The sequence below is a fragment of the Terrapene carolina genome, unplaced genomic scaffold, assembly GCF_002925995.2.
Source record: "Terrapene carolina triunguis isolate 2854851 unplaced genomic scaffold, T_m_triunguis-2.0 Scaffold193, whole genome shotgun sequence".
NCBI classification, from domain to species: Eukaryota; Metazoa; Chordata; order Testudines; family Emydidae; genus Terrapene; species Terrapene triunguis.
The window spans coordinates 7,439,238-7,460,139 of NW_020664544.1; the positions used below are offsets into that span (position 1 = coordinate 7,439,238).

Here is a 20,902-nt window from a genome sequence, read left to right on the forward strand (position 1 = left end):
ACTACACGTGTGCATTCCCGGCTACCCTCGCTTTGCTGCACAACGTGCGTGTGCGTGTGTGTACTACACGTGTGCATTCCCAGCTACCCTCGGTTTGCTGCACAACATGTGTGTGTGTGTGTGTGTACTACACGTGTGCATTCCAGTCACCTTTGCTTTGTTGCACAATGTGTGTGTGTGTGTGTGTGTGTGTACTACAGGTGCGTTCCAGTCACCTTTGCTTTGCTGCACGTGCGTGTGCGCGTTCCCGCCTACCCCCCGGCTTGCTGTGCGACGCATGCATGGGGTGTGTACGTTCCCGGCTACCCTCCATTTGCTTCACCCTCTGCATTCGGGGCTGACAGGGAAGAGGGGGGCCGGCAGGCTGGTTCCCAAGCCCAGCAGCTGCTCTGGCAGCATCCAGGGGTTGCCATGAGCCCAGGGCAATTCTCCAGGTGCTGGGTGCACGGGGACAGACATACACCATCCCACAGCACCCTCGTCGCCAGGGCGGAAAGGTGAGCCGGGAGCAGCACACTCAGAGCACCTGTAGTTTTGCCAGGCTCCAGCGAAGCCCAGAATCCAGATGGTGCTTTGGTGGCCCTGCAGCCTTGTGGCTCCTGAGAAGGGCAGCCCAGAACCAGGGGCAGCAGCATGAAACACTGCTGCGGCTTGGCCCCCCCGCCCCAAGGAGGACAGCTCCCCCTTTATTGCAGCTGAAGCCCATCACAGGCTCCCCGTCCCCTCTGCGCCCACCGTCTCCTCAGCTCCCACTCCCAGATGCATGCATCCATCCTGGGTCTCTGCTGCCCTACGCGCCTGCTCTACCCAGCTGCACGAGGGGGTCCCCGAGCGGCCGGCATTTCCAGCCAGGCCGGGTCACGAGGGCTGAGCGGAGACTGGCCCCGAGGAGGAGTGGAGATTGTGCACCTGGGTATCGGCTTGCAAGGAAGAGGGGAAAGGGCAGGATGGCTCAGTGGTTAGGGCGGTAGCCGGAGACTCTGGAGCCCGGGATTTAGCGGGCAGGGAGGATAAACCACTGAGGACACGATGGGAATGGGGGGCAGATACCCTTACACCGTAGTGGCTGAGATCCCACCCCAAGTCGGGGGAGGACTCTCCCTTCTCTCAACAGCACCAGGGCAAGGAGTCTAAAAATAACCCCGACCTTGCAGCAGATGGAAGGGGGCAGCCTGGGCCAGCCCCTGCCAAATACGCACTGAGACCTGCTTAGAAGTGGTTTTCTCTGGCCAGAGGGTGCATAGCCTGGCTGGCTCCCGCAGGGGGGAAGCTGCAAGGGGTGGCAGCTGGCATCCCACGGCGGGAGGGTGGGCCGGCCAGTAGCAGGGCGTATGCGGTGGGGAGCCGCCCAGCCCACAGCTCCATCGGACGCTAGCTTGGGGCGGGGAGGCAGAGAGGCTGGCCGGCCCAGTGGGTAGGGCACCACTCTGACTCCAGAGACAGAGTGATCCGTGAGCTGCTCTGATCTACGGCCAGGGAGCCGTATAACCACCCAGGGTAGACATCCGACACGCTGGCTCCATGGCAGGGCAGACCACGCTGCCCCCTTAACCTCCGCCAGCCGCACAGGGCAGCAAAGGATTCTGGGCGAAAGGACTGACCGCCAAGGGGCTCAAACCAAACCACAGCACAGCCAAGGCCCAGCTGCACTTCAGCTCCCGGGAAGTCGCTTCCACTCCCAATGCCGCCGTGAGAAAAGTACTTGGCACCTTGCCGACCCGCGCCATGCTCCGACCTCCTCCACTCGGAGCCCCTCTGGAACAGGGCTGTATAGAGACCCCCAGAGCGGGCCAGGCTCCAATGAGCTCTGGGGGGAGCAAGGTGACTAGCTCCGCCTCCCTATACCAATCACAGCGCCTGCTCTTCTAGAGATCCCATCCTGATCCCTAGTCAGTTACTCCCCATCTCCCAGCCCTGGACGGTCCAGTCCCTGCTGGAGCAGCCGCAGGGCTTAATGTGTAATGAAAGAGACGCCGGGGCTCTGAACGGCCCGGCCCAGAGACGCCGGGGCTCTGAACGGCCCGGCCCAGAGACGCCGGGGCTCTGAACGGCCAGGCCCAGAGACGCCGGGGCTCTGAACGGCCAGGCCCAGAGACGCCGGGGCTCTGAACCGCCAGGCCCAGAGACGCCAGGACTCAGCCCTGGTACTGTACAAATTAAGCACTGGGCAACAGGAGTCCTCTGCTGGAAGCGAGTGCATGTACTTGCTGAGATCCGGTGTCCGTCCCTGAGCAAGGCTCCTTGGAAAGCATTTGCCCCAATACACATGGTGATCGGGTGCTAATCAGAAACAAGTCCCGCCCACACATCACAACATCCACACTGCACCTTCATCCCCAGCAAAAACAAACATCCCAGTCGCCGGAAAGTGGGCTGAACCAAAACCCCAGGTCAGAACCTTGGGAACTTTCATCTCAGGCGCTCAACTTGGTGACCGGGCATCATCTTTACACCTAAGTACCGCTGCCCCCTACTGGATGAAATAGGACGGTTTATCTGTGTGTCATTGGCCCTATATGGCTAACAGAGAATCTTCAGCTCCAGTGCCTGTGCTTCTGGAGCAGGAGGCTCTGAGTTCTAGCCCCGCAATCCCCAGTGGCCACAGAGCGTGGAACAGTGACAGGTGTAAAGCCCTAGATGTCCCCTGATTTACTATCATAGTGCGGTTTGATGGCTCGCAGGGTGCAAAAAGCTCCAAGGCCCTCAGAAGTGGGGTCTGCACATGCTGCCTCTGCTGTCACTGGTGCACCTTTCTGCCTGTCCCACGTGCAGCCGGCAGGAGAGAGGGGGACTGACACCCAAAGTAACCCCCCGCCCCCAGCCTCTCTGCAAAGCAGCCAGGTTGCAGGCTGCACGGGTCCGAGAAATTCATTTGTATACTAGCCCCGCAGCACTTACATGGCATAACCAGCGCTCTAGGGCACGCGTCTGGGATCCTCCCTACACTGGGTACTTGCGGCACAACCCTGGGCACTAGCAGGCTGGCAACCTGGTACAACCACGCAGTCACAAACCACGTTTCGTGTGTAGCTGAGCCCTGCAGAGGGGCTGGCGTCGCAACTGCCTCCATGGCCACTTCCCCCCCCCGCCCCCCGCCAGACGCCTCCGGCGCCCAGGTCAGCGAAGGGCAGGACCGACCCTCCCCCACTGCCCCCCCAAAAGGGGAAGGGAAATTCCACGGCAAAGCCCCAGGGAGCCGAGAAGGGGCAGGAGCGGCCTCTCTCCCCAATTAGACGCATGTAAAAATACAAGAGCCGGCGTTTGTGGTCGGGGAAGATGATCCACCCAGGTCCGTGCCTCCCACACACACCCAGTCATTTTCCAAGGGTGTGACAGCAAAGCGTGCACTGCCCTCAACCATCTCCCTCTTTCACTGGGAGGGGAGCGGGGACACCGTGGGGCCAGAGCGCCGAAAGATCCAGGGCCTTCCATCCCTTCCTTCCCGGTATATCTGACGGCAGCACCCAGGGGTGCCCCGGTGCCGGGTGCTGCAGAGACAGGCCCTGCCCAAAGAACCGGCAATAGTCAACACAGGCAGGACACTGAGGGGCAAAGAAATTCCGTGGTTTGCCCAAGTTCACACACTGGTAGTCAAGCAGCCAAGCAACAAAGCTGGGAATAAACCCCAAATCTCCTGGAACCACACCCCCATCTCCAGGCCCCTAACTTCACCCCTCACCGTCCCAGTGGGAGAGGTGGGTGCAAATCTCTGCCCAGTCACAGACCCTGTGATCCTGGGCATGCCACCCAGCCTCTTTGTGCCTCAGTTTCCCATCTGTACAATACAGATGACAGCCCTGCCCTGCCTCACAGCGGTGAGTGAAAATAAACACACTGAAGAGCGTGAGGTGCTTGGATATCATAGTAATAGGGGGCCAGCAAAGTACCCAAAACAAGAGTCACCCCAGTCCCTGAGCTGAATTTCAGCTGGGCAAAAACAGATTACCGGACCCCTACCCCGGCGCTCTACCCACTAGGCCATGCTACTGCTGCAAGGGAATGTTCAAAGCCAGACTGACGGGGGTAGCAAAACGGCCGGCAGTTTCGTCCTGCACTGAGTCTATTTTCAGGAGTTTTACAACCCACCTCAAAACTCCCCAGCGGCCGGCGTTTGCCAGCCTCTGGTTTTGCTGCCATGACTCTGGGGTCACCAGAAACGCTCTGTGTATTTATAGCCTTTGGGCCCGACTCTCCTCTGCTCCTGGCCGGTTTGCACCAGTGGAGTGACTCCTGATTGACGCTGCCGGGAGCGAGAATCAGGCTCCGGAGTCATTCAGTGCGGCGCAAAGTGAGCGTCATATGCTGTCCGCTCAGCACGGCCGCGTTTTGCACAGGGGTAAGGTGCAGGGCGACAGAAAATCCAGGCCCGGCGAGTTCAGCTTCGCTCTAATTTTAGAACGGTGTCTCTTTAAAAGAGCCCGGGAAGGTTTGAAGGGGAAGAAAACAGCTTGGTAAACAAACCATGCAATCAAACCACTGCTGTGGCCAGGGACTGCGGTAGCCACGGGTCCAGCTGCGAGTGGAATCTACCTCCCCCGAGCTGGGCCAGTCCCTTCTGGAGACTGTCATCAGAGCCAGGTTGGCAACCTCGGAAAGCAACAATGGTGAGATCATCGTGGTCAAAGGAAAGGTTGCTGGGTTGTGGAACATCTCAAGGTGACGGAAGTACAGGGCGGGGGGGGGGGGGGAGATCCCGAGGGGTCCCCATGCCCCCCTCGGGAAATCAATGCAGTTGCTGCCACTCCTATAACTCCAAAGCCCTTGGGGATATTTCCCAGTTTCTTTAAGGGAAAGGAATTTGTCTCCGACCTCAGATTTGTCTCCGACCTCAGTCTTGGAGTCTGTATTGATTCAATCCCCCCACCGAGAAAACCCCCCAGCCAGGATAATAACAGATTTGGAATTTTGTCCAAAGGTCTCGAGAGCGCTTTGCAAACGGGAAAGCCCGAGCGGCACATCGGGGTTACCCCACCCTACTGCCCAGTGGGATTGAGCCACAGAGTGGGGCATGGACTTGCGGGCCTTGGGCAAAGCTGGGACGAGAACCCAGGAGTCCTGCTTCCCTGGCACCTGCTCTAAGCACGAAATAAAACCCGGGAGTGCTGGCTCTCCGGCCCCGGGCTCTAACTCACTAGCTGACCATTGCACCCTGCTTTTGAAATCCAGAGCGCTCCAGGTCCTGCCCCCTAAAAGCCCAGGGAAGAAATCCAGCCTGCAAGAGGCGTCAGGTGCAGGATCCCGGTTTTTAAAGAGATCCCCACTGAACAGCCACCTGCTGAAACCTGTACTGGCGCTGGGCATAGACACTTCTGCACTATCCCCTGCTAGGCCAGTCTGGGAGCTCCCCCCATCAGCGCTACCCTCCCTCCCACTGCGCCCGCTGCTGGGGGGAGACAGGGACTGTGAAAGGACGAGTTTACAAAGCTCAGATTTTCTCGAAGGAAGGTGCATTTAAATCCCTCCTGCGTTTCTCCTTCCCAGGTCTGCCCCAGCCCTGGGCAGTCAGAGACGCAGGGAAGTCTCGGCCGCGCCTGGATGCGAGGGACACTCCTCAGGGCTGGCAGGCGCTCTGGGGAGAGGGATTGACGTAGGTAGGAAGCCCCTACAAACAGGCTCCCACCGCTTTAATTGGGACCAAGGGGACCTCGCACCTGACACTTGCAAGCAATTAATTTTCCACTCCAAGGAGATGGTGCAATTTTTCTTGAGCAGCAGGGACAAGAGCCAGCAGCAAGCGCCCAGGGAAGCAGCTCGGAGGACTGCCCAGAGAGGGTCTGCAAGGCCAGGGGAGAGGCTGTTGGCAGGCGCCTCCTCCCCAAGGAGCAGGGCGAGCCCCTGCAGGGAGGGCTCAGGGCCAGAACCACGCTGGGCAGGGGAGCGAACCAGGATGCTCCGTCCTCCTGAAGTGTCCCCCTCCTCGGAAAGAGCTGTGAACATTGCAAACCCAGCAGAGCCTGCTCCAGCCAGGCAGGCCTGGGGGAGGTGGCGGGGGGGGGGGAAATGGGGAGCAGATAAAGACACACACAGCATTTCCCCCAAGGACAAAAGCGTGAAAATATTATGCACAGAAAGGGACTTGCCCAAGGTCACACAGCACATCAGTGGCAGAGCTGGGAAGAGACTCCAGCAGTCCTGCTGCCTAACTCTAGCCACTAGCCCACACTCTCCCACGTCGTGAGTCCCAGTCCCTCTAGGAATAAGGCCGCTTATTTCAGTGCTTAAATGGGAAACTGACCTGGGGGGGGGGGGGGGGGAGAACTAGCCACAATTGTGGGTGCTGAACACTTAAGAAAATACTGGCTTGGATGGCCCCGTACCTCGGTTTCTCCACCTGTAAAACAGAGGTGACACCGTGCAAGGCAGCTGCGAGGTGCTCATATACTACAGCAAAGAGAGCCAAATTCCTAACCAGACAGCGAGTCTCATGTCGCTCAAACTGACCTGGATGGGAGACGGAGCAGGCCCGGAGAGCCGCTCGGCCATTTTAGCTGCAGCGGGAGCCCCTCCCCACAGGCCCAGAAGCACAGCTGGGATGCTACGTCAAGCCGCAGATGATCAGGTTCCCACTCAAGAAAGGGGGTTTCTTCCCCGCCCTCGCAGACGGGCCGGCAGCGGGCAAGGTCTGCCATGCTGAGCGTTCCCAGCAGCCCCCAGGCCGCAGGGCCACCGGCCGAGGTGAGCCACGCAGCCCCATCAACGCTGCGTCCCAAGCGCAGGGAGCGAGAGCAGGCTGGGGAGGGACGCCCCGGGGCACGGGGGGAGCCTCTGGTTGGAGGCAACCACCCAGCGCCTGGGCTCCCAACAGCCGCTCAGAGGTCACCCAGCTCCCCAGCCATGTAGGTCTCCAAGCACCCACTGCTGGACGCCAGCTTCCCAACATCCCTGTGACGGAGGGGAGTGGACCCATCAGCTTGCCCAAGATCAGGTCCGGCCCAGGGCCCTCTCCTCCCTCAGGGCTTGGAAGGCTGGCGCCAGTGAGGACTAGGAATCTCACTACAGCCCCAGGGCCAGCTCCCCGGCTGGTGGCCAGGAGCACAGATTCACTGCAGGGCGCGGGGCGACTTTAGCTCTCCCCGGCCCCGCTGCTCTGCCATTGACATGTCTCCCCTGCTGAGAGAAGGGCCCAAACCAAACGCCCTGGGAGCTTCCCCGGGGCCGAGCCAGAAGCCCAGCCCCCTCCGGGCTCTGAGCAAGGCAGCAGGGTGGCTCTGTTCAGAGCGGAGCCGACACAGCTGATTGTCACACCACCAGCGCGGTTTAAAAGGAAGTTTTCTCCAGACCACAACGGGCCTTGAGGGGCAGCCGCTGGCTAACACTGGACCTGTCCAGTTCCCTCCCTGGCTAGGACTGGATTCCCCACCCTTCACGTCCCCTGCAGCAGCCACGTCTGAGAAACTATCACACCTTCCCCCTGGGGCCTGGAGCCTTGTTTACACAAAAATCACAGGATCTTACCGAGTCGAATTGGTTTATAAACTGGTTGGCTAAGCAGGGCTGCCCTGCGTGGACACTTCCCTCCAGTGAAGAGCCATGTAGCTAAGGCTGGACGGCAGGGAGGCAGTGTATAAAGCGTGGCTGTCCTTGTGGTTAAAAGCCCTGGCCTCAAACTTGGAAGACGGTGCGTCCTATCTCTGCCACAGACTCCCTGCGTGTCCCGGGGCGAGTCACTTCACCTCTCCGCTCCCCGTACAACGGCTGGTCCCTTCTCCCACTGTTTAGATCGTAAATTCCCTAGGGCCGGGGCTGGCTTTTGCCAGGCGTACGTACAGCACCAGGCACCCGGGGGCGTGATCTCGGCTGCGGCGCTAGACGTTACTGCAGTACAGAACACCCCAGGCGAGGACATGGAGGTTAGCGGCCCGGCACAGGCATTCTTGGAGACTGGGTGGGCTCAGGATCTTGGGATGATTAATTGATCTGTGCCTCCCAGGCCTTTACAAAGGGCCAAAGAAATAACCCGTATAGCTAAGGCGGGTGAGACTGCTCTACCTCTCCTTCCCAGCCGGCTGCCTGGCAGGGCCATGGCACAGCATGAGCGCAGCTTCCTTCCCGCAACACAGCCAGCTGCCAGGATCCGCAGCGGAGCGGGATTAGAGCGCTTGCTGGAGGGTGTTAAAGCCAAGCTGGCAGCGAAAAGCAGCTTAAAACTCAGCTCTAAAAATACCGGCCCGGTATTCTTAGCTGTTGGCATGCTTTCGACAGCGCCCTACATGATCACGTCGCCACCGGGAATAGCCGGACTGAGAAATCAGAGAGCGGAGCTGCAGCCACCAGAGCGAGCCCACTGCTGCCGCTGGCACCGGCTGCCCACGGAGCTCTGGCGAGGAGCGTAGTATACATGGCCACAGAGGGCCCACTTACACCAGTGTAAACCAGGAGTGAGCTCCACCCAGGCCTCTGGACTCACGCCGGGGTGAGCGACCGGGGAACCACGCTCAGGGGATCGGTCTTTGCCAATCCCACCCCAACTGCCCCAGGAGTGCTCTTCCTGCCCGCAACAGGGGGGAGTCTGGTGGGATCTGATGTCTGTAAGACACAAGAGGGTGGAAACTCAGGCAAGGGGGCTTGGGTATCAGGAGACCTGGTGACCCTGACCAGGAAGGCTGGTGCCAGTGAGGATCTCACTAGAGCCCCAGGGCCAGCTCCCCGGCTGGTGGCCAGGAGCACAGATTCACTGCAGGGCACGGGGCGACTTTAGAGTCACACGAGGGTAGATTTTCAAAAGGGCTGGGGCCTCATTCTCCAGAGAACAGTGCCTGCTGGTACCAAAGGTGTCACCGTGGCTGCCGCTGGGGGCTGAGGATTTCTGAAAATCTGGGCCCAATCGTGGGGGGCCGAGTCCTTGAAAACCCAGCCCTTAACCTCTCTGGGCCTCCGTGTCCCATAATCCCTCTCTGCTGTCCGCCCGGTCTCTCTAGACCGTAAGCTCCTGGGGGCCGGTGCTCTCACGCTACATCTCTGCAGTCCCTGGCACGCTTTGGGGGGAGGCCCTAGGGGTTGCTTCGGTTCAAACCCCAATGAGAGCTAGTGAAAATCACCACGACGTGTCTGCTGCAGCATGCTCTGAACTTGTCTGGCGTAGCCCAGAGACTCCAGCGGAGAGTCCTCAATGAGGACTGGTGCCTTGGGAGTGTTTTTGGGAAAGGCAAGAGGAGCTGTGACTGGTTTCCATTATAAATCCAAATCTCTCTCTCACTCACACACACACATGCTAGACCAGGATAAGTGGGCTGCCCTAGAGACAGCCTGACTTAGACAGGCAAAGACTGTCTCTCACGCCGCGCTGGTACAATGTGGCCCCGATCCCTGATCGGGACCCTGGGGTGGCCCCGAAATATAAATCGTTAACAGGTCAGTGCCCAGGCGGTTTTTCTCTCTCTCCCGTCTCTGCTTCTTCAGTCAGACTCAGCTCTGCATTTCTCTCTCTCCTGTTTTTGGATCCATTTCCCCTCCAGCGATTTTCCCCCCTTCCCCTGCTGTCACAGACCCCCTCTTCCCCGCCCCCGAGGACAACGTGAGCCCAGTAACATTCAGGGCGGAGTCACAAGTACCCAGCCTGGGCTGGCTTTACAACCCAGCACCCCGGGGTGGCCGGTCCCTCGCTCTGACAGCTGTTTGGGGGGGGAGAAGAGACATTTCAACCTGACTGGCAGCACGGTGAGAATCAGCAAGTGAAAGCGTCCAGGCTCCAGCCTGAAATAAATGAGATACAACATCACCCCACTCAGAGCAGCCTGCAGAGCTGGTGGGCTATTGATTCAGCATGAGCCACACAGATTCCCCAGTTATCGCAGCCCCAGCTGGACAGATCTAGGAGTCACATGACTTTTATTCCAGGAGCACTGCGGTGCCAGTCAAAACCAGGGCCCTCCGTGGGTCTGGTGAGAGAGAGCCCTGCCCGGGAGAGCTCCCGCTTGAAAACAGAGTGGGCACGGAGAGGTTAAAGTGACTGGCCCAAGATCACCCAGCAAGTCAGTGGCAGAGGTGGGAATGGAACCCTGGTCTGGTTACCTTTCCGCTGACATGCCCACCTTTTCTCCCTTAAGGACAGGGCTGAACCTTGTGTCCTGCGTCCAGGGGACACACCCAGACAGTCTGCGGAGGGGCTCAGGTTGGCCTGCCCCAGCCCTGAAAAGCAGCGAGGATAACAGCAGACCGGACAGTGTGCCCACTGCAATCCCACCACTTAGCAGGCTGTGAAACCAGCGCAGGGCTTTTCCCAAGCCAACAGCCCCGCACACATTCAGCAGCGGAAAAGCTGGCCGGGTTTTCACAGCGACGAAAGTCACTGCTGTGCAATGCAGCCCTTGGCTCCCTCGGCTGTGACACGGGAATTTCATCAGCTGGGATGGTGGATCTTTCAGCACCGCCCGTTATGGTTTGGTTTTTTCCCCCTTTGCATCCACTAGCATCTCAGCTCCCCGGATGCTGGGAGAAAGCGGGCTATCCCAGGATACAAGCTAGTAGCCACCCATAGATTAACCCTCTGCAGTCTGCGCACACGTCCTAAATGCATCTGTCTGTCTGTCTGTCTGTCTGGAAATTGCCATTATGAGTTAATTCCCTGCTTGCAAATTTCAATACTTGGCACTTCTCAGCGGCAGAGCTCAGAGCACTTTAGACGGGTAGCTCAGGACCACTAGCCGCTATCAGGCAGGGGAGAGAGTACAGCCTAGTGGATGGCGTACGTCCGGAGACCCAGGGTCCATTCCCAGCTCTTCCACTGAGCTGATGAGTGACTTCCAGCAAGTCACCTCCCCTCCCACCCCGCAGCTGTCTTGTCTACTTAGCATATGAACTCTCTGGGGCCAAGGCCACCTTTCGCTGTGTGTTTGTACAGCACCGAGCACAATCACGCCTTTAGGCACTTCTGTAACATAAACAAGAGATGGGGAAACTGAGGCACAGAGAGGCCGAATGACTTGCCCAAGGCCACACAGTGAGTCAGTGGCCAGGAATGGAACCTAGGTGTGCAGGTTTTTAGTGCTACACCCCAGGACCCAGTTCCTGGCCTGCAGTACCTCTTATGGTGCACCATTCCCATCCTCTACCGAGACACTAACCCTGACCGACAAGATGCTCTGCTATCCCAAACCTAGGTCTCGGCCTCGCGTGCTGTCTGCTCCTCCCAAACTAGCCCCGGACTCTGCCAGGAGCAGCCAACACACAGTGTGGACCAAGATTCGGTGGGAGCCCTCAGATCCAATCCCCTTCCGACACTTGTGTGTAGTGTGCCAAGCGGCCTGCTGCCCTCCACCCCAGAACTGGCTGCATTTTAGTTTTGATCATTTCTGAAGCAGTTTGGAGCAAAAGGCTGTAGAAACGCCATCTCAAAAGTGGCTCTAGTTTTGGGGGCCTCGGTTCTTGGGTGCCCCGATTTAAGATACAGAGGGTATGTCTATCCTGCACACTGGGCCAGGGTCTGTAGGACCCGGGTTTGTCTCCTTTGCGTTTCCAAGCCTGTGCCGGAGCGTCCACACTGCATTGTAAACCTAGGTTGGCAGTTGCTGGGTCTCTCAGCCGTGCTAACACGCCCACACTGCACCACACGGACCTTCGGCCTCGGGTGTGACTGAAGCTGCGTGCACCCTGCAAAAGGACGGGGCTGGGACTCGGTGCCCGCCGATCCAAGTCAGCCTGAGGTGCATGTGGACGGAAGGGGAGCTTGGACTCAAACCTGAGTCTGGGCTTGGTTGCAGCAGACGAACCCCAAGGGGGAACCAGGGTTAACTCTTTTGCCATCTTTCCTTTCACCTCCACAATGAAAGGGGAGAGGGGCGGAATATCACTTGAAACGTCCCATGTGAAGTCTCCGGCCTTTCCCCCGGCCGCGTGACGGCCTGTTTATCCCAGAAGGTTACAAGGTTTCTATTTGAAACATGTGTTTACATTCCACATTCCTCCCCCTCTAAAAAAAAAATCCTTTATTAGCAGCCGTGGCATGGGCCGGCGATGCTGTGCGAGCGCCCTCGGAGATGCCAAGCCGGTGAGCTGGCCGGAGCGGCCCTGCATTCCCAGCCCTATGGTTTTGCAGACAGGGTGACTCACGGCTGGCGAACGGCGACTCGTGCTCCTTTTAAACATTCCCACCGAGGGGCCGAGGCGCGGGCTTCCCTTGGACACAAGCAGCAAGACAGGGGGTGTCTCCGTGCCATCCCCCCGCCCCCGGCCAGCACTGCGTGATCAGAGGCACCGCGTCCGTTTCCATGACCAGAGGGAGCCCATCCGGGATACGCTTTGTAACTTCACAGCTTAGCAGCGCTCGGAGCCCGAACGCGCCCCGTTCAGCACCTCCCCCGGGTGACACGCGCCGACCAGACCACAATCCAGCGCCCGCAGGCCGCTGTGCTCTGGGGAACCGCAGGCTGAACGGTTACAGAGCTGGACAAAGGCCGAGGCGCAGTGCGTGTGTCAGAAGCTGACTGCTGGAGGCAGCGGTGGGGCAGGGCAAGGCAGGGGACTGGGAGCACAGACCTAGGTTTAATCCCCAGCCCTGCCACTGCCTTGCTGTGTCTCTCTGGGCAAATCACTTTCCCTCCTTCTGTGAAAGGGGGAGTAGGGAGCTCTGCCTCTCTTTGAGGCCTGTGGATGGGCAGGGTCAGACCGTATTGACCAGCTTCTGTCTAGAGGGCAGCATGAGTTAAAGGGCAAACGCTGCTGTACATATGTGAATGGGGGGGGACAATTAAACTGTTTGCTCCGATTTTGTTGTCCCGGGAACGTGCCTAACTGGGGGCTACTAATATTCTATCCAATAAAGACTCCAGCTGGGACCACCTCCGTTCTTGGGAGAAAACCGGGGACTGTGCGTTACCCCTGAGCTGGTTGTGAAACCACATTTGATTAGAGCCCCCAAGCCGAGCGGCACTGTGACCTGGCGCACGGGGTCGCTGGACCATTCTGGTTTGGCCCATGCACCCCTCCATAGACGGAGAGGCAGATGGGCCAAACCTGACCCCATGGGCCAGGTCCCAGAGCAAGGAACCAGGCCCAGACTCGTGGGGCAGGAGCTGCCGCTGTGAGGTGAGTGCAGATCAGTTTCGCTCACTTTTCAGCACCCTCCACTACCGTCTTGTGTATATTGATGGAGCAAAACACAACATTATTTGGTGACCTTTCTGTGGCTTATTGGTTCCCCCCGCACCTCTGCCATGCACTTTACTAAAAAATTCAGTGACAAAGTCTTAACCTTGCCCAAGATGGATTTCTAGGCACATCTTTGCGTTTGCCTGCAGACCAGAACTGTCCCACTTTGAAAGGACCAGGATCCTGCCCATGTCCCTCCCCCAGCCCGTCCTGAGAGCGTCTCCAGGCGAGTCCAGCGATAACGGAACACGTGGCCATGGGATCACTGCGTCCGGCCTCTTGCACAACACAAGGCCACGGGAACATCAGAACAGCCACACTGGGTCAAACCAAAGGTCCATCTAGCCCAGTATCCTGTCTTCCGACAGTGGCCAGTGTCAGGTGCCCCAGAGGGAACGAACAGAACAGGTAACCATCAAGTGATCCATCCCCTGTCACCCATTCCCAGCTTCTGGCAAAACCAAGCCTAGGGACAGCATCCCTGCCCATCCTGGCTAATAGCCACTGATGGACCTATCCTCCAGGAACTTATCTAGTTCTTTTTTGAACCCTGTTATAGTCTTGGCCTTCCCAACTTCCTCTGGCAAGGAGTTCCACAGGCTGACTGTGCGTTATGTGAAAAAAGCTCACCCTGCGAGTCCTGCATCAAAACCCATCACCTCCCACGGCGCCACAGCATCCAAGCAGAGTCAGACCAAGTCCCAGCCAGGCTGCATTACAACTTGTAGTAAGCAGGCACCCAAATCCTGACGCGCACACACACCAACAAATCCTCCCCAAGCCAGGGGATCCGGCCAGCTGCAAACTCCACCAGGATTAGGTAATGCTGACATAGCTACCTGCGCTTCATCCAGCCCTACATCCTCTCACTTGCTTCCCCTCGTTACACACCCTCGCTCATCCATTTGCCACGCCGGGCACGGACGGGCCAGCGCGTCTCCTAGCCCGTTGCGGACGGTTCTGCGCCATCACAAGGTGACGGGCTTCTGTGTTTCTCTTCCGCACCCCCACGCCCCTCTGCTGCCCCTCCCCCCCATTTCCTTCGCCCTGCGAGCGCCAGCTCCCAATTCCACGTCCCGGTTGACACAAGGGCATGGCTTCTGTTTGTGAACACGGAGCCCTTCTTTGGGATGAGAGGGGAGGGCAGAGAAGTGGGGGGGGGGCAGCTACAGGAGGGGCGGGGGCAGCCCAGCGGTTCGGAGGCATCTCCCAGTCCAGGGAAGGAAGGAAGGAAGGAAGGAAGGGAGTCAATGCTATTAAGATCTCAGGTACCCAAAGGCAGCGAGCCGGGGCTAAAATGGAAGCTGACGCTGTCCACTTGAGATCCCGCGCTGCAAGGGGCTCTGTCTGCAGAAGCCAGTTGCCAACGGGCATTGAATGGGGCTGCAGGCCAAACTGGAAGAGGGGAGGAAATATCTCCCTTCTGCCTTCAGAGGAGGATCGAAGATCTCCGGGAGCCAGAGGTGGGGGTGGTAAATCAGGGCAGAACGTCCCGGCATCCACCCCCTGCCCCGGTCACTGACAGATCAACCCTCCCTGCTCCCAGGGGCCCATGCTGGAAACTGACGCTCCAAGCGAGCCTCTTTCCTCAAGCGCTGCCGATGCGAACGGCGCTGGAAAGTTAGAAAGCCAGAGCCCCTCGCCCTGAGGTGGCCGGCAGCTAAATGAATCCCTTCCCGGGGAACGCCGGACAACGAGGCGCCCACGTGAAGGGACGGGAGCTGCGCCCCGCCGAATGCGCAGAGCCCTGGGCGCGTCGTCCCTCCGCGCAAGGTCGCGCGTCGCTCCCACCAACAAACTCAACCTCAAGAGACCCAGCCCCCTCCGCGGACACGCCGCGACGGAGTGCGCTTCTCCCACCGCAGGGGAAACCAGGCTGCCAAAGGTCATTTAGTGACCCATTCTGCAGCTGCCAGCTGTGCCATCTCAGAGCCAAAACCACGGCAGTGGGCACTGGTGCGGGCAGCCACCCAGCAAGGTCCCTATCCAGGCCCAGCTGTGTCCTGAGGACCCAATCCAAAGCCCACTGCAGTCACTGGGGGAGGGAGGGTGTCTTGCCATACCCCTGGGCTCAGGCTCTGAGGGGCAGCGGGGGCTGCTCAGTTGTAAGTACTCAATGGAGCTACATCGATTTACAGCAGCTGAGGATCAGGCCCAGGCAGACAACGCAGCTGGCTGGCTCAGGGACGTGGCAGGAGCTGGACTATCACGGGGCCGCCATCAAAATCAACCCACGCGCTGCGTGCTACGGACAGGGAAAGGAAAAGGCTGCTTGGCAGAAAACACCTGCTGGCAGGCAAGTCCGTCCCATGTTCCCAGGCTTTTATTCAGCTTCCGAGCGCCTTAACCCCAGAGTGAAGACTAAAAGTAGCCAAAGAAAAGCCACATGGCATTATGAAACCCTGACCATCTGCCTGGCTCCGCTAAGCGTAAACCCAACCCTGAGCAACGCCTGCATTGCCGGGAGCCGAGCGGGGCTCGGCATGCATGGCAGGATCGTGCCTTAGGATTAAAATTCCCACGAGAGCTCAGCACCCAGAATCAGGGCCAGATTTCCAAAAGGGCGCGTGGGGCTCTGTCCCGGAGCACCAGCGCTGAGCCCTCGAAAACCAGCCCCCGGGCAATTTGATAAACCCGGCTCCACGTCTGCAACATTGCGGGCCCAATCCTACGAAATGCACGGTACCCTGCACCAATGGAGTGGCCCATTTGCAGGATCGGGCCCCCACCGATGCCAGAGGCACCTCCCACTCCGTTCTAGAAGCTTGGGGCAATCGACAGCATTGACAGGGCCGTATTAACGATCGCGCTGCACTCACCTGCCACGGGAAGGCCATGGAGCGGAGTCCGCGAAAGGAGCTCCAGCGACTGCTCGCGTCCGGATACCCCATCTGAAGAAAAACACGATTCGCTCTCGTAAATAGTCTGCAACATCGCCGGCAGCCCCAGTGCCCTGGGCATGAGCAGCATGCCAGGAACAACTCTGACACCAGCTACCGCAGGGCCCGGCAAGGCAATCCACGCTGGCTCCCTTCCCTGTCCCACCTTCTCCTTACAAGCTGGCGCAGGGCAAGGGAGCTTTCCTTCGCAAAAGGAGGGAGGGGTCCGTTGTGCCGAATTTCAGCCGAAAACCATCAGACATCCCCCCTCACACACCCCCCCAAAGAGCAAAAGGCGGGGGTCTCCTAGGAAAAGTTAAAGCATCCGAGTCAGCGAGCAGCATTCGACAGCAACCCCAAAAAGATTCATCTGCTGGGCCAAAAAAAATAATATTCAAATCTTGCAACAACAACAACCAAAAAAAGGTCACTGTTTATGCCAACTGCAGACAGCAGAGGCTGGGCGTGGGAAGGGCCCGCTGTTCCGGAAGGGGGTCCAGCCGCTAGTCTAGAGAAGAAGGAGGGTTTCACATCTCAGGCGCGGTCTGATTCACTCCGGGAGGCAGCTCCCAGCCCGGGAGGAATGGCACGGGGATCAGGCATTTACACAGGAACAGAGATGGAGCCGGCTCCCAGCGTCACCGAAACAATTAGCTAAGATGTCCTGCCAAGCAGAAGGGGCTGGGCTTGCCCGCGAAGCCCTCTGCTAATTGCGCCACCGACAATTCCCTTTATCTGATTTTTCTTCTCTCCCATCCTTTCCACCAAGTGAGACAGCAACTGCCCAGGGTGACCTGAAATAGAACTGGAGGGGAGGAGCCAGCTATAAATAGCCCACTGCTCAGGGAACTGGGATTGTTCCTACAGAAGGGGGCTGCCTAGCAGATGAAGCCTTTACCAAGGGGGTCAGGGGAATAGCTTCCTGGGGGGGGGGGGGGGGGGGAGGAGGGGCAAACAGAGGCGGGGGAGGGGAAGAAAGGGGGGGGGGGGGGAGAAAAAGTTAATTTCTATTCTTAAATTGACTAGATCAGCGGAAGGTCTACGGGGGATGGCTTTGAAACAGCCGTTCCAACCCAAGAACAGCATTCGCTACCCCCAGACCCCAACACTCAACTGTGACCCCCACCTTCCCGCCCCCAGACCTCAACCCCCTCCTCCGCCCAGACAACCGTGACCAGCCCCCCTTGCCCTCAAACCCCAACCTTCAACGCTGACCACCCCCCCACAACCCCCAACCTGACCCCCACCCCTCCCCAGACTGGAGGAAATTAATCCAATCAAAAAAAATCCCAAAAACTAAACCCTCCCCCAGGTTTTGAGTCCCAAAAGGGAGAAGGGGCAGAGACCCCATGAAATGCACCAGGGGCTTGGCTCTTGATTTGATGCGGAAGGAGCTCAGATACCACGGTGAGGGGCAGCAAGACAGACCCAGCAGCCAGAGAGCATGGACTAACCATAGCCAACGGGACTGGCTAACTAACCCTAACACGGCTGCACTCATGGGCGGTGGGTATCGTAGGCACAGGAAGGTTCTGCCTTCCCAAACAGCCTAACGTCCCCCCGCCCATGCTCCACCCCCAGGCCCCAACCTGCCTGCCTTTCCCTTTGTGCCAGAGGCTGGGGAAGGCAGCCTGGGGGCCGTGGTGCACCCCCGGGGCCATGCCGCGCCACCCGTCCTCCTAGCACGCCGGCCACACCTCCTGCCCATGGAGTTGGGGGAGGGGGGTTTGGTGGGTCTAGGTTGCTCGTTCTAAGTGATCGTCTGATGGAACAGAAGCCACCCTTGACAACGGGCGGGGAACCCCTGGCCCTAGCTGGGTCTGCGGGCAGGCACCCACAGCCAATGGCTGCTAATGAAAATGTAGGAGCCCGGCGCCCTCCCCCCCAGCCAGGATGCAGGGGCATAACACAGGGGCTTTGCCCCAGGGACAGGCGGCTTTGCGTTCACTCCTTGCTCAGCAGCCGACCCCGGAGCCAAGCCCCTCCCGGCTTCGTTAAACCCGTGGCCGGGCCCTCTGCCAGCGAGCGGACCCAGCCGCAGGGAGCCTAGGGACGCACCTGGGAGACTGAGGCTGCCCCGGGCCGTGAGGGACGCAGCTGCTGAGCGTGGGAGTTCAGGAGCCAGCCTGGGGGCAGATCTGGGGCTCCAGAGCGTCCCCCACCCCGCGTGGGGCTCAGAGCAGCAGCAGTGTCTCCCCCATTTAGCCACAGGGAGCACCCCGCAATCCGCTCCACGGCTTAGCCAGCACCCCCAGGTCCTGCCTGCCTAACAGCCTAGGAGACTTTCCCCCTCCACACCCAGACACCACTGCACAGCGCAGCCTCTCCCAGAGGCCTCGGCCAGGTCTCCCACCTCCCGCTTCTCGGAGCCCCCGGATTACTGCAGCAGGAACAGCTCATGCCCTTAGAATGGGCAGAAGCCCGCAGCTGGCAGAGCTCAAGCAGTGCGCCCCCCCTGCCCAGGCCCCTTCCTGACCCGCTGTCGTGGCGGGCGGGGGTCTGACAGGGAGTTGTTTCTTCTTCCTCTGCTGCCAGGGCTGTGCAGAGGGACAGGGCCAAGCCTGCACGGGACGCCCCAAATGCAGCTCCCCCCAGACTCCACCTCGAGGCGGCCTCTTGCACGGAAGGCCAGCCCGACTGAGTAACTCAAGCCACCGAGTGAGGCTTGCGAAGGCTCCTTCCAAGAGGCCCTAATTGCCCCGGACGTTAATCCGCCTCAGCGCTGCCAGAAATAAACCCCCAGGTTTTGCCGGGAAGGGAAAATCTCTGCGTGGGAATTAGGGGCCCCGGTAAGAGCAAGCCGGGAAAGCAAGCGCGCGGCTCTGGCGGTGGCTCCCACTCGGCACGGGGCCCCGCCGGCAACCTGCCAGGGTGAGCTGAGAAGCATCTTCACCTGGCCCCCCCGTCTACAGAACCCGGAGAGGTGCATGATGGGAAAATTCCGCCCCTCATTTCTCAGCACGCCTGAGCCACAGGGCCAAAACTACTCACAGGGGTCAAAAAATGCTCCTCCCCGCCCCAGTCCCAGGCTGAGGAGCGCCTGCAAAGCATCCCCCGGGGAGGAACGCGTGGGGGGGCTGGGCTCTAGCAACATCTCTTCTCCAGGGGTGAGCTAGTGGCCCTCAGGCTCCTGGGAATGGGGTGGGGACCAATTCTTTGCTGGAGCAAATTGGCGCAGCTCCGTTGATTCTTGTGGAGCGGCACGTTTTTACACCAGCACTGAATCTGGCCTCCTGGGGGGCTTGTCGTGGGGACGGACTGGCCGTAGGGGTTGCAATGCCGTACCGGGCCAAATGCACCATGAATGAAGCGGTTAGCGCGGATCCCGGCAGGGCAAACACTGGGATCCTTGTGGCACTCCCCGCAGGACCTTCCCGTGAAGCCCGCTGGGGACTGGGCCGAGGCTCAGGGGAAGCCGCGGGGACTTGGTGCCTCTCTCCTCTAGGTCACCGCTCCGACTCCAATCCGAAGTTGGGAGGGACCGAAAGTTGTTACCACGCACTGGCCGATGCGGTGTGTGAAACTAACTGAGGCTCTTAGCGGACCGGCATCATGAAAACCAAAGACGCCCCGTGCCCCCCATTGGCCAATGACTGTATGGGACAGGGAGACTTCACTCCCCTGCCATGCATTGGGGTCCCCGCCAGGACCGAGGGCAGATATACTGGCGGGGGAAGCTTGCTGTGCCGCTGCCCCTGCTGCCCCCGTCCTGGGGGACGCCGCACGCCACACTGACGGGCGGTCAGCACAATGCAATACTCACACAAGGCGCCGAGTACAGCAAAGCCGACCTCAAAGCGTCGCTCAGATCGGGTTTGTACAGCGCCTAGCGCCAAGGGGGCCTGGCTCCACGACCGGGGTTCCTAGATGCCCAGGGTAATACAAATCAATAATAGCCCTGGGCAAAAATCTAGGTTGCCTACATCAATACAGACAACCCATCACCCTCAATACCCCCGGATCATTCCCATCCCCCACCCTGTCTTCCCCCCCACCCATCCCATGTTTACTGCCCCAGGCAACTGCCTAGACGGCAGATCCAGCCTGTGGCAAAGGTGCCCATGGAAACAGACTCCGGGATCACCTTTCAGGGCCCCATACCCCGTGTGCTCCCAGGCCTGCTCAGGCTCTACGTTCTGCGGCGGTGTTTAAATTTCTGACCCGGCGCAGCAAAGGGGACGCTGGTTTATTTATCAGTGTGTTAATCCGAACCCTAGACTTTTAATAGCAGGGTTATTTATGGGCCGTTCGCCCCCCCTCCCTCCCCCAACAGTGCACTTTTGGAGTTGACGTCAGACGAGCTATTCCGGCGGCTGCAAGCGGGCAGGAGGCCACAGGATATTTTCTCCCCTCGGCGCAGTTGACCCCGCGGATCACGTCAAGGTCCAAGGTTGCAACGCAAGCGACAGGCAGGGCGCTCGGGATCGGCCCACCCGCCAGCTCTGGGGGAGGGGGGGGAAGGGGACGCCCTGCCCGCCCTGTGGCCACGCTTTCCACCTCAGCGGAGATCTTGGTCGGTTTCTATCCTAAACTGCTGGTTGGCAGGGCAGAGCGGCTCCAGGCTAAACACTCAGTGGAGGGGAGTCTCGGTACAAGGGGCGCCATATGCCGGGGGGGGGGGAATAATGCAAATCAGACCCAAACACCAGCCTCCATGGCAGGCTGCTCTGTTCAGCGGACTGTGCGTAACTGATGCGTGCAGCTCTGGGGCTGGCTGCGTTCCAGGAGCTCAGTGGAACTCAGGGGCAGGGTCCACTCTTGGCTCGCGCCGTCGCCACGTGCTCGGAGCATCCCAGAACGAGCCCAGCGTGCTCGGGCGAGCTGCGGCCACGGAAGCTATGTGGCACTGGCCTTTTAAGGGGCGCTGCCTCTGGATGACGGGGCTGAGGCCAGGGATCCGGCCCTAGCCGGCAGGTCAGCTGGTCCTTGGATAAAAG

The 20,902-nt window shown here is 59.5% G+C and overlaps 1 protein-coding gene across 4 annotated transcripts in view; it reads right to left on the bottom strand.

Moving 5' to 3' along the window:
- Positions 1–20,902, bottom strand: part of HDAC5 (histone deacetylase 5) — a 103,358-nt gene that overhangs the window by 50,215 nt on the left and 32,241 nt on the right. For 2 of the 4 annotated variants that reach the window (XM_026654850.2, XM_026654849.2), the window contains exon 3: positions 15,906–15,977. In XM_026654850.2, coding sequence (XP_026510635.1) covers positions 15,906–15,977 — 72 coding nt within the window. Of the gene's footprint in view, positions 1–15,905; positions 16,692–20,902 lie in introns of those variants that run through there. The other 2 variants (XM_026654847.2, XM_026654846.2) reach the window with 1 other exon arrangement.